The sequence below is a fragment of the Sebastes umbrosus genome, chromosome 11, assembly GCF_015220745.1.
Source record: "Sebastes umbrosus isolate fSebUmb1 chromosome 11, fSebUmb1.pri, whole genome shotgun sequence".
Taxonomy (NCBI): domain Eukaryota; kingdom Metazoa; phylum Chordata; class Actinopteri; order Perciformes; family Sebastidae; genus Sebastes; species Sebastes umbrosus.
The window spans coordinates 12764234-12777158 of record NC_051279.1 but is presented as its reverse complement, the minus strand read 5'-3'; the positions used below and the strand labels follow the sequence as shown (position 1 = coordinate 12777158).

Here is a 12925-nt window from a genome sequence, read left to right as displayed (position 1 = left end):
TATTAGAAGCTCTGAATCATCGCTGGCTCTTTTAAAAGTATCCAGATGTCCTGATTATGGTGGATCAAATTCACAGATATGTTTTCTTGTGCCAAAAAGCAAAAAGCACATTTTGTTTTATTTCAGCTCTGTGTGTATGTGTGGTAGTAAATTTAAAAAAATATACAAACATGACTTCTCTTAGCAGAATTAAGTTTATTCAAGTGTGCTACTAGTATACTTCTTTTGAACTTAAAATAACAGTGTATACTTTCAGTTTACTTTTTATTTACTTGTCAGAGATATACTTAACAAAAGTATACTTGGCTCATACTGACAAGTATACTTAAAAGTCTAAGTATACTTGACTTACAGTATCTACTTGTACTTAATCTTTTTAATCAAGACTTGTTAAGAAAAGTATGATTAAGTATTCTTGCCTTAGGCCTACAGAAAAGAATACTTGGCCTGTAGTTGTGCTTACCTTTTGATAGAATAGCCTATTAAAGTGTGTGAGAGTTTGTAAAAGGATGCTTTGATATGAATTTACTTCAATTCATTAAGTTTTTGGATTATCTGTTCACCGTAGATGCATGTGAGAACACATTTTATTATTTTTTAATAGCAAGTCTCTTTACGTAATACATAAATCACTGGCTAATTACTAGAATTTAGTATACAAAGTATACTTTCATGAACTAAAAAGCAGAGATGCTCACAAGTAATTTTTTGCAAGTCCAATTCAAGTTTCAAGTCTTACTACATTGTCATGTAGATGAAAGTAGAAATGGAGCCAAACTAGCCTCACAAAGTTTTTAATAATGTCGGTTTGTACTGTATAATGCTTATGAGATGTTATTTCATATTCAATGTAGCATTTGCGCAATTCTGAATATTGTGCTCTGCTGTTCATTGCATTCAGTTAGATTTGTGAGCGTGCGTGTGCATTTGTTCCCCTTTATATGAATGAGGAAACTGTGGCGACTCACTGCTAGACGGGGGTATTGCTTGTCTCTTCGTATCAACATCTCCATAAATGAGAATGTGTGTTTATATAACCTTTTATTTAACTAGGAAGTCACATTGAGCTTTAAACCTCTTTTACAAGAGACCTAGCCAAGACAGGGTCAAATAGCAGCAACCAACACATGACAGGACATCAGATCACTAAAGCAACGATAGATATGACCCAAAAAAAAAAATACTTTACATCATACAGTGCATTAACAAGACAGCAGTATTCAGTCATGTGTTTGTTAATTAATTGAAGCAACTGCAGCTAGCAGTTAGTGTTTGCATCTATGTTGGAGAAAATTAAAAGAGGGGAAACTGTGAAATGTTTACAAATACGCCATATAGCATTAAATGAAAATTGTACATCTTCTGCAAATTTGTATCTATCCAAATATTTGCTGATAAGATCTTAATCAGGTCTTGAAAACTGTGATGGATGAAAAAAAAAAAGGGACAAAATTATTGCTTTCAGGCATGTTGATGGTTTGCAGGTGACCTTGAGTCAGATTTGCTCTTTTACTAATGCCTCTGATGATGAATCCAGGTATGCATATACAACAAATACAAATATAGTACAGTTAATTTATGAAAATTGAATCAATATGAAGTCAAATTTAAGAGACAATATAAGAGAGGGGGAAAAAAAGATGGTGATGAACTGAGACACTAAACTGTATTGGAAGCATGACAGCAGATATATACTCTCTAGAGAGCCTTATTATATTAAGAGGAACCTTGTTATTGCAAGATCCAAATTACTTGCTCATCGTACTTCTTCTATTTGCAATAAAATCTTTGACAGCGATGTGTTGAAGTTAGAGATATGACGAAAGATTTAATTTATGCAGGCAAGGGAATAAAAAGCATTTTGTTCAGTTTTACCTTCTATTGTAGACTCTGCATGTTTGCTCCTAAACAATATAAAGCAACATTTCCTGCTTTAGCTGTGAATCTTGAGAATCCCTCCACTATTTTGATATTTATAATCAAGTAATTTATGTTATGTTGTGATATAAAACTCCCTACTGGTACTGTAAATAGTGATGCAATAGAGATGCAACACACACACACACACACACACACAGGACATTTTTATTTGTACATTAAATATTCCTCACTTGTATATAATCAGCTATGATTAATACCTACTATCTCCTTTCATTCTGTTTGAGAGCTGTTGTTTAACCGTGCAGACACATAATCCATCAGCAATTTCATATAAAACATGCTAATTTGATTTAATTCCAGTGACCGATGTCTCATGTCCTCTTCAATTCTGTGTACTTTGTTCAGATTTTACCACCACATGTATTCAGTTCCTCAGTCAAAGGTTGCCTTGCTCGACAGTTTTTGTTAAGATGCAGGATGATAACAGTGTGAGGAAACAAAAGAGCATAAAGCAGAACACTGCATTCATTTCATAGCTGCTCACCAGTGACCTCGTGTCAAGCCTCCTGATAGGATCTGCATCTCAGAAAAGTGATGTGTAATTATCTCCACCAATCAGACTCCCCGGCTAAATTAGCCCAAGGTGTTCAACAGGGTATCGGGTCAGGGATGCGAAGCTCTGCCTGTTTCAGTTGGTCGAACTCAGCTTGTTGCCTGCATGTAAATTATTGGTCTTACGGAGCAAGACAGGAATAATAACTGCAACAGGCCCAGCTCTGCATCCTGAGTTAAAGCATAAAAACATTTTTCCATATTGGAGACAGTGGTGCATTGAACTTTGTGAATGTGTTGGTGCAATATGAAAGGAACAGTGTGTAGCATTTAGGGGGATCTATTGGCAGAAATGGAGTATAATATTATTGAGTATGTTTTCTTTAGTCTATAATCACCTGAAAATAAGAATCATTGTGTTTTCGTTACCTTAGAATGAGTCCTTTATTTCTACTTATTACACGGCTTTGTTGAATACTTGATTCTGATTGGTCAATCACTGCATTCTACGGTTTGTTATTTCTTTATACCAGACCGTTGTTATGTATAACAGACCGTTGCTATGGGTGCAGTTCTGATGTCGGACTCTGGATGACCATTTTTGTGTCAAATTATGATTTCTTACATAAGTAGCTGTGTAATAAGCGGGATAATGTGCAGCTAGCAGAGGGGTCTTGCATCACCCTGAAGGGGTTTATCTCCCAACAATGACCAGCTCGCTGTACATTATTCCTTACATACGGAGCGGGGCCTCTTCACGGAGCCTGCCGCCATGTTTCCACAGTAGCCCAGAACCAACCGATTAGACTGTTGTCAGGCTATTCAATAGGCATTATCAGTTGCTATAAGTACCATAGATCTGGGGCAATAGGGGCCAACTACACACAATAGTAGGTTTTATCATCTAGACGACAGTGACCTCTAGTGACCGTAGTAATTATGACAGGAGCCGAAACGAAAGTCAGTCCCTGTAGTATAGATGGCATGAAAGTCTATAAGGGATGGAGGTTGGGGTCAATGGATGGGAAGGCATTCACCCAGGAGACTTGGGTTTGCGTCCCGTGTGAAACCAACGATGTGTGGTTGTCTTTGTGTTTCATTTTCAATTTAGAAATGTGGTTACTTTAAGCCAAAACATGTTTTTCCTTAAACTTGACTAAGTGTTTTTCTTGTCTAAACCTAAAGAAGTTCTAGTTTTGTTGCCTAAACCTAAAGAGGACTTTTTGTTTTTCTTCCAAACTTAACGTTTCATTTAGTTTTAAAACATGTTAGAACATGTTACTTTTAACTTTAACTTTCACTCTCACAACGTAGTAGATTGACCCACATCTATAGTGCTTACAGCGACCAATAATGACTATTAAATGGCCTGATAACATTCAAATCGGATGCCAGAACGGACAAACCAAGCACTGGCTCTAGATAGGACCTTTCACGTTTTTGCATCAGCCACCGTAGTTCTCCTACACGCTTTACACCAAGGAGAAGTTTCAGTTGATTGCAATCCGCAACCTCAACGCTAGGTGCCGCCAGATCCTACACACTGCACCTTTTAATAGCTAGAAATGCAGCAAATATAGCTCTGTGTCTTCAAGTAATTCTTAAAGAACACTAAAAAGGAGGGTTTACATTTATTACTTACTAATAAATACTTTTGATATATGAAGTACATTTTGGCAATAATACTTCTGTACTTTTACTTAAGGACATGTTTGAATGCAGGTAAGTATTTTGACATTACAGTATTTACTTAAGTAAAGGATCTTTTTCCATTGTAACACTTCGTCCCTTATCTTCAATCACAGGACCTGAGAGTGGAATTAAAGTGTAGTGCTGCAGTTAAAATGTAAAAGTTATACAGGGTCAGTTACCCCAATGATCCTGTTTGACTGACTGACTGACTCTGTAAAAGAAAATATTGCAGAATTGCAGCAGCAATATTTGGCACAACTAGACTAAAGCTTTGTTGCATCCTGTAAATGTACACAGTCATTTCTTCAGCAACATTATCACACATTACTTGGCACCCATTTTAAACTCTGATGAACTAATATCACTCTACTTCAAGACATCAGTCTGTTTGTTTGATAGAAACAGGAGAGGTGTGGTTTATGGAAACTCTTCAATGTGCTGATACTCAGTGATTGGGGCTATAATTATAAACTGGGTCAGGGTTAGGATCACAAGGTCTGCAACTGTGAAGCAACATTGGTTGAACTTTTTGTCACCCAGAAAGGGAACTCTAAATCTAGTTTCAGACAACAGCTTCCTTTTAGAAAAATAAAAAAACAGTCACATTGCATACATGACCAAATATATACTCATAAGCATACAGTATCCACACAGTGTTCTGGTTTATCTGTGAGCAGAGATAGAAAAACATAAATCCAAGTATTCCTCATGTTCTGGTTTATTAAAAAAAAAACATCATCAACTTAATCCAAAAATAATCCCACAAGCCATTCTCATCTCCAGTGAAGGAAAAGGCTATTTTTTGTTTTGTTTTTTACCATAGAGCACTTTGTCCTTTTGGTTAAAAACTGGTGATTATTCCTGCACTATAAGTAACTATGGAAAAGTAATTTATGGTGCTGTTATTTGTGAAACCAAATGTGGACACAGGCATTTATTTTCACTGTTACAGTCTATAATTAAGACGCATAAAATGAGTGTTTTTCCAATGTGAGAGTTTCCACTCTGTCTCAGGAATGACGAGCTGTAACATCAATGTCTCTTGAGTCAAAATAACATTTCATACAGAAGCACATTTTTATTGATTTTATTCAGGGTCCTCGGTCAGGAGCAAAATGCGTCAGGGACGGAAGAATCTGAGAAAAAAATTTAAAGCAATGGAAATTAGTATGACAGTAAGAACATATAGATAAGGCAGATATATAATGATTAATCTCACCTGCCGCCTCCTCTTATATTATCCCTCTCAGAATCAGTGCACTGATTAGCAGCAGTAAAAACGACCAGCAGGGAGCAGTGCAGGATGCTTCATGAAGTAAAAAAGACAACTATTATCACCCCTCGAAATGGCCAGCTGGCTTTAAAATGTACGCAACACTGACAAAACTACCATGCTGTATCCTGTCTCTTTTGAAAAAGAGAAATCTCACCTCTCAGATACAGGACTGTGGAGTTTTCCCGCATGGTCACCATATTTGAAGCAGTGCAGGAGTAGTTCCCTATGCTTTCTGCCTCCAACCTCTCTATGATGTACATGGAGTTATTAACATGCGTCTCATTGCCGTTAAACATCCAGCTGAAGTTTGCTGGTGGGACGGAGTCTGCTGTGCACTGCAGAGTCACTCTCCGGCCAGGTGCTGCTGCTGACGGTCCAGTAATGGATATGTTATGTGGTCCAACTGCACAGATAAAAGAAATATAGGAAGTGTTCAGATCCTTTACTTAAGGAAAAGTACTACTGTAATGCCACACTGTAAAAATACCCCATTAGACGTAAAAGCTGTGGGTGATATATTCAAAGGAGCCTGCATGTGACATAGGAAGGGGAGCCAAATCTGAACAGCTTGTTGAATCACATGTTTTCTGATCTAGACAGCCCACAAAAAAATGTGTTGTCTTATTTCACAGTTTGTGGGTTGGTAGGCACGGCAGATACCCAAATGTGTGTGCACAAGCACTGAAAAAGAGAGTTTTTCATGATATGATGATATGATATGTCCCCTGTAATGGTGCAGTGTGTAAGATCTGGCGACCTCTAGCGGTGAGGTTGCAGATCGCAACCTCTCCTGTGTGCCAAGCATGTAGGAGAACTACGGTGGTCAACGTGAAAACGTGAAAGGCCCTATCTAGAGCCAGTTGTTGTAAGAGTAGCGTAGGTCATTTGGAGAATAAAAGAGTCAGTACTTAGAGTTTGTGTGTACGTGGGAAGTAAGTGGTGAAGCAAGAGAGAGGGAGTGGCGGCGAATGTGTGTGAGCGAACAAGTGAGCGAGTGGAGCAGAAGACAGTTAGTTTAGCTTTGAGAATATCAAGTGAATGTACAGTAGAAGTTGCAGTTTGTGCAGTAATAAATGCTGCAGCTCCTTAAGACCAACAAAGGTTTCCCGTATCTTGTTTCCCGGTGGCTGAGGGATTGACAGCTGCCCAGAGACTGCTCGGCTCGGCTCCAGCTCGGCTCCAGCTCGGCTGTGATTGGTTGTTTTTGATTGGGTGGGGTAGAAATTTGCAAATGCCATCAGCAGCATGAGGGGGAGGCAGAGGAACTGTTTAGCTGTAAAAGGAGAAATTTGCTCCGGCCAGTGGGCGGTGCTTGATTTTGGTTCAACTGTTTTCAACATGGCGGCCTGGACACAAACTTTCTCACTATTTTTATTCCTGCATGAAGGTAAAAGCAGAATTTTACTGTTGTATGGATTAATCTGCGGAATATTTTCTCGATTGATTGATTGATTGATTTGTAAAAATCCAAAAAATCATAAAAAATACCCATCACAATTTCCCAGAGCCCAAAGCAATATCTTCACAATGCTTGTTTTATCCAACCAAAAGTACAAAATTCAAAACTACTACAAATAAATAACTTAAATAATTTAAATGAAAGTGTCAAATCCGAACATTTGAGAAGCTGAAACCGCAAAATATTTGGCATTTTTGCTTTAAAAATGACGAAAGGATTATCAAGGTAGTTGCTAATACATTTTCTGTCAATGGATTAATTGACTAATTGTTTCAGCTGTACTTTTCATATGCTTTGCGTGCAAAAATCTTAATTTTTAAAAAGTAACTAAAGCTGTCAATTAGTTGTAGTGAAGTAAAGTAGAGTATTTCCCTCTGAATTGTGGAATAGAAGTAGAAAGATACTCAAGTATATAAAGTAATAAATTCAATAACTGCAAATAATTAAGAGCTAGTTTCCAAAGATTTCAACAAATACATCCAATTGTCATTTTAAAATGAGGCTTCATAGTGTTTTGCTAAAAAAGTAGTTACTGGAAGTGTGCAGTAGAGTGAACAATACTCACAGTTGACAGTGAGTTGGTGGGCCGCAGTCATGGAACTGACTGGGTTGCTGACCCGACACTGGTAGGTGCCGTGGTTGGAGCTGTGAACGGGTTGCATGAACACCGTCCTGTTGTCCATGGAGAAGCTGACTTTGCCGCTCGGGTGGAGCGGCCGGCCGTCCTTCATCCACTCTCTGGTGCTGATGGAGCCGGAGGCCTCGCAGCTGAGGTTGGTGGAGCTTTTGTCTTCTATCAAGATGGCTGCGGGGCTGCGGATGGTGGCTCCGGTTATCAGCGCTGGAAGAACATAAAGAAAACACAAACATTTCAATTTATTTATCTATCTATTTGTTGTAAGTGTTAGCTATTATAGATACATATTACAGCAATTGTATTACTCTCAAATTTTGTTCACTACTGATTACTATTTTACTAATTTTTATTTTTAATCCTTTTTTTCCTCTAATTCTTATTTTCCCACTAGTCCTTATAGTAGCTACACTGCATTTCACTACAAACATAGTTTGTGAATGTGACAAATAAAACCTATGAATCCTTGTAGGAACGTTGGTGCATTTACAGGACAAAGAGTGAATAGAATAACAAAATTATTGGACTATATTCAATTAGTCCAGTATAACACCACCAGAGCCTATTCACCAACAATTTAACACAACTATGGCTTCAAAGATTACTCAACACCTACAGCCTAAAATTTTATTTTAAATAAAAAAAGAATAGAATGCAGTATTAGTTTAGAAAATGAAATTCTACCTGTATTACTGTATTGCATTAAATTATATATCACATTATAGTACAGTGTCCACCACAGGTAAGAAATCTGATTGTTTCTGTCTGTCTGCACAAAAATATTAATAATATATCAATACGATGTCCTTTTGAAGACAGCACACATTTTAGAAGAATTGTTTTCAAATGACGTGTATTTTCAACGTCACAACATTAAACCCACCATACACATTGAGTATGGTCTTCCCCTGTCTCTGCAGCCCTCCGTCTGGTATGATGGTGAGGGTGTACTCCCCGCTGTCCTCCAGCACCAGGTTCCTGAGCTCCAGGGCCCCCGTGGCTCGGTCTAATGTGATCCTGTTGGCATGTCCGGGCTCCGTGATGTTGGTGCTGGTGGAGGTGATGATGTTCACCCCTTTGAAGCTCCAGCTGACTGAGAGGAAAGGACTCTCAGGAGGTCTGAGGGTGGTGGTGAACTTCACTGTGCCCGCCACAGCTCCACTCAGAGGCCCCGGGGGTAAGATACCTTCACCTACACACATACCTAGTTACACAAAATAGAAATTTAAGAGCAGCTCTGTCATACTTATTCCTTAACATTCAACAAAATAATACATCTTGGTAATAATACGACGAATACCTGATAAAAACACCAAACAAGCAGCCGTCCTGAGCATCTTGTTGTCCATGCTGTATAATATAACTTTGTCTCACAGTCCTCTTCAAAATCAAAAACATGGAGAGTCACGGATGCTCCTGCTCTTTTATCGTCCCACACCCACAGCACAGGACCGACTCCAGCCCCCCCACTCAGTAATGAAACACTCAAACCCCGTTTACGATGCCACTGTGTAAATACACCAAAATGCCTGTGGGTATATGTTCAGTCAGGAGTTACCTGTAGACTCAGGTTGATGGACTAATTTGTTTTTTGTAGAAATGTCCTTTGATCAAACAAATATAGGACAACAGTGTTTAAAGAAACAATTATTCGTCTTGATTTTGCTTTAAATTTGTGGCAGGAAAAACATGTAGTCAAAAGAAGAAGAATCAACAGCTCAACCGGTCTTATTTCTATAAGCTAAACCTTGACATGGTCTTGATAATCCTAGCTTCAAGTAGTTTTGTACCTTTTATTACAAATTTCAACAGAATGAAGTATGAAAGAACATAATATTTTAACAATAAGCTAGAAAGCCACTGAAATAAAAAATCTTAGATTTAATGGTTTTGCTGAAGATCTTATCTTGGTCTCATCAATAAAATAATTATAATACTTCAAGTTAATCTTTAAATAGTTTCCCCTTAATAATAATAAAAATGACGGCTGTCAATCGATTAAAATATTTAATCGCAAATTAAGTACACATTTTTTATCTGTTCAAAATGTAGCTTAAAGGGAGAATTGTCAAGTATTTAATACTCTTATTAACATGGGAGTGGGCAAATATGCTTGCTTTATGCAAAAGTATGTATATACAGTATTTATGACTGGAAAAGAATTATAAATACAAAACAATGACAAATATTGTCCAGAAACCCTCACAGGTACTGCATTTAGCATAATAAATATGAGCAAATCATAACATGGCAAACTGCAGCCCAACAGGCAACAACAGCTGTCAGTGTGTCAGTGTGCTGACTTGACTATGACTTGCCCAAAACTGCATGTGATTATCATAAAGTGGGCATGTCTGTAAAGGGGAGACTCGTGGGTACCCATAGAACCCATTTTCATTCACATATCTTGAAAGGAACCCCTTTGAAAATTGCCATGCCAGATATTCCTCGCCAAAATTTAGTGCTAATTTGGAGTGTTATTAAGCCTCCTTTGCGATAAGCTAGTATGACATGGTTGGTATCAATGGAGTCCTTAGGTTTTCTCCTTGCAGCAGAATTGCACCTGCATCAAGTATGAAACGAGTTGCATCTGACTGGTTATGTTGATCATCAGATATATATTTAAACTTTTAAACTCTTTCATTGGCATTTTCAAGTTGGTCAAACCAGAATTAATAAAACAGGCATCATCACCATCTTCACACTTTGTGTTCATTGTTTCTCTTTTGGTAGATAATCAAAATTCAACCAAATTTAAAATAGATTAGTCACGAATATAAATCTAAAAACTATAAAGGCTATATTATATGACTGTGTGTAGCAGAAGTCTGAGTCATGGTGGTTGTGCATCAGTTTTATGAGCTCTTCAGTGAGTGCTTTTGGTCCTTACAGGACGGTGTTTGAGGAGCAGCAGTGAGGCGTAGCATTCCTCGGGGAGGAGGATCAAAGACGTCCAAAAGATACTTAGCCTCCTTCAGACAGCTTTACAAACACGTCTTTTGGTTCAATGTCTGCAGATAGAGTGAATTTTTAAATTGAAAAAAGGGTGAGAAATTTAATTTAGCGTCTCTGAATATGTTTATTATTGCTGATTTTATAAACCTCTATCCAGGATGAATCACAGTCTGATAAATGGCTAAATGTCTAGATACTGTGACCCAACCATCAAATCAGCTGAAACAATGAGGCATTCACAATGTGTCACGTGTCTATAATACCTGACATGTGAATGTACAGAATGGGAGGTGACACGTCAGTCAGGGATGTGTCACCGACCGATACGATGTGGCCTCTCAATATATGCTAGTCACAGTGTAAATATAATGTTACTCAACCTCTGTTGTCACACTGGTGACTGGTGGAGTTGATGTGGCTCATTAGGTGCTGACTGATTGATAAGAGAACATGTACTTCTACTAGAGAAGTGGTTCTCAATTTTTTTGTCTTGTGACCCCATAAAATGAAGCTGTGTGCTTCTATTTGTGACCCCAAGTTGTTCGCAGTTCAACCAAAGGTTGTACATTTTCCTGTTTTGGTTTGTTGTTTGATTTTAATATTTGTTATAGGACTGAAGATGTAAAAGACTATTAAAGGTATAGTGTGTAGGATTTGGTGGCATCTAGTGGTGTGGTTGCAGATTGCAACCAACTGAGTACCCCTCCGCTCACTCCTCTTTCCAAGACTGCTGTAACGTGAGCAACGAGTGCAAAACGTTGGTAATGCCGTTCACCTCGCTCAGAGGCCATCCTTACCATAATAACACTACTTTAGGAACAACGGAAGTCAGATGACGGCTGGCGGTACCACGGTTTTGCACTCTGCGGCTCACGTTACCACAGTTTCACAAGCGTGTCGGAGAACTATGGTGGCCTTCAGGTAATGTAAAAACGTAAAAGGCTTTCTCTAGAGCCAGTATTTGGTTTGTCCGTTCTGGGCTACTTTAAAAACATTGTGGAGCAACATGGCGGACTCCATGAAGAGGACCCGCTCCCTATATAGATATGAAGCTCTTATTTTAAGATAACGGAAACACAACGATTCTTAGTTTCAGGTGATTATACACTAATGAAAACATAGTTATGAATATTATATTCTGATAATAGATCCCCTGAAATGATACACACTGTTCCTTTAAAAAAAAGCAAAGACAACAGAAAAAAGTCTCAAAAATGTATGTTGTTTGCTAAATGTATTCCTGTTCTGTTAAATCATCTCGCAACACCTCAGATTTATCTTGTGACACCCAAGAAATACGATTTTAATCAAATAGAGGGATGGTATTCTGTGACTGAATTGTGTCAAAAAATAAAAATTTCTCTAAACAGACAAATTATTTGCTGATGCTTTATTATAACACCATGTCCTTACATACAGTCCAAACAGAATCAAGCATAAATGTCCCACTAACTCGTTCTTTTACAAAGCTGAATTTCACAACCATAGTTTAATACAGAAACCAACATTTTATGTGAAACACAATGTATTCTCATGGAGTCATGATACATCGCTGTAAGATTTTATGAGTCTGTAAAGTGGACTGTAATGTAAACAAAAGACCACAGTTTAACACAGACACAGTTTACATTCCAAACCAAACCCCTTTTTTCAATACAATAACTACGTCAATAGTGTCAGTGTTCTGCTTTTAAAAGCAAAGTAGTTCTTCTGAAAAAAGACACTCCTTACAATGTTAAGACCTCCAGCTAAGATGATGGATGGTCATGATAGAAATTGATTTATTCTATTGCGCTGTATGTCTCTGGTTCCTGAGTAAATATAGTGCCACATTTTATTGTAAAGAATAAGTAAAATCAAAGAAAAGATGCTTTCATTTCTCATACAATTTTTGGTTTAGAAAACAAATACATCTACTACATAATATATCTACATTTTTTGCTAAAGTTATATTTCATAAAAGATTAAAAGATTTCCTTCCCCACAAACAAGGAGGACGGGGAAATTGGTCAGTTTTTGATTTACAACGAACATACTAGAGTTGCAACTGACATTTTTTTGGAAAGTTTAAGGATTATTTTTTGAACTCCTTATTTTAATCTGTTTATTTTTGTGATTAAAATTGTTTAGTCTTTGAAATAAAAGAAAACACCCCAAAACCTCTCAGAATCCAAAGTGACGTCCTCAGATCTACTCAGTCCTCAGTCTGTTTTTTTGTATGACTAAAAGCCCATCAAATTTTTGCTTGAAATCGATTAATTGAATATTAATTATTTTGTCAATAAACTGATTGATTAATGGACTACACACTCATTCTTTCACATACAGTATACTGACTCACAAAATGTCCCAGAAACACAGTACAGACTGACAGTGGCATTTATACATATGCAATGATAAATGAGGCTCAATTTAAAAACAAAACTAAAAATCCCACGTCCAACACAAAAAGAAAGGTTGGATTTTAATCCTCTTT

At 37.5% G+C, this 12925-nt stretch overlaps 2 protein-coding genes across 2 annotated transcripts in view; both read right to left on the bottom strand.

Annotated features, from left to right (window-relative positions):
• The window catches only part of LOC119497718 (nectin-4-like), a 16540-nt gene extending 16438 nt beyond the window's left edge, over positions 1–102 (bottom strand). The window contains exon 1 of the transcript XR_005208970.1: positions 1–102. This exon is cut by the window's left edge and continues 365 nt beyond it. The gene's annotated coding sequence lies outside the window, so the exon portion shown is untranslated.
• A 4343-nt stretch (positions 103–4445) lies between these two features.
• On the bottom strand, positions 4446–8696 carry LOC119496955 (carcinoembryonic antigen-related cell adhesion molecule 6-like). Its single transcript, XM_037784646.1, has 4 exons — positions 8378–8696; positions 7426–7701; positions 5556–5804; positions 4446–5431 (listed from the first exon to the last, which is right to left on the bottom strand). The coding sequence occupies exons 1-4, from the start codon at positions 8694–8696 to the stop codon at positions 5358–5360; spliced, it is 918 nt and encodes a 305-aa protein (XP_037640574.1). The 3' UTR covers positions 4446–5357.
• Positions 8697–12925: the final 4229 nt, after the last annotated feature.

Bases quoted from the DNA above. Each gene is read 5' to 3' on its own strand.
- LOC119496955 (XM_037784646.1), bottom strand. From the start codon at position 8,696: ATGTGTGTAGGTGAAGGTATCTTACCCCCGGGGCCTCTGAGTGGAGCT. The intron at 7,702-8,377 runs GTGGGTTTAATG...ATGTTCTTCCAG, and splicing joins GACCATACTCAATGTGTATG to CGCTGATAACCGGAGCCACC. The intron at 5,805-7,425 runs GTGAGTATTGTT...TTATCTGTGCAG, and splicing joins CCACCAACTCACTGTCAACT to TTGGACCACATAACATATCC.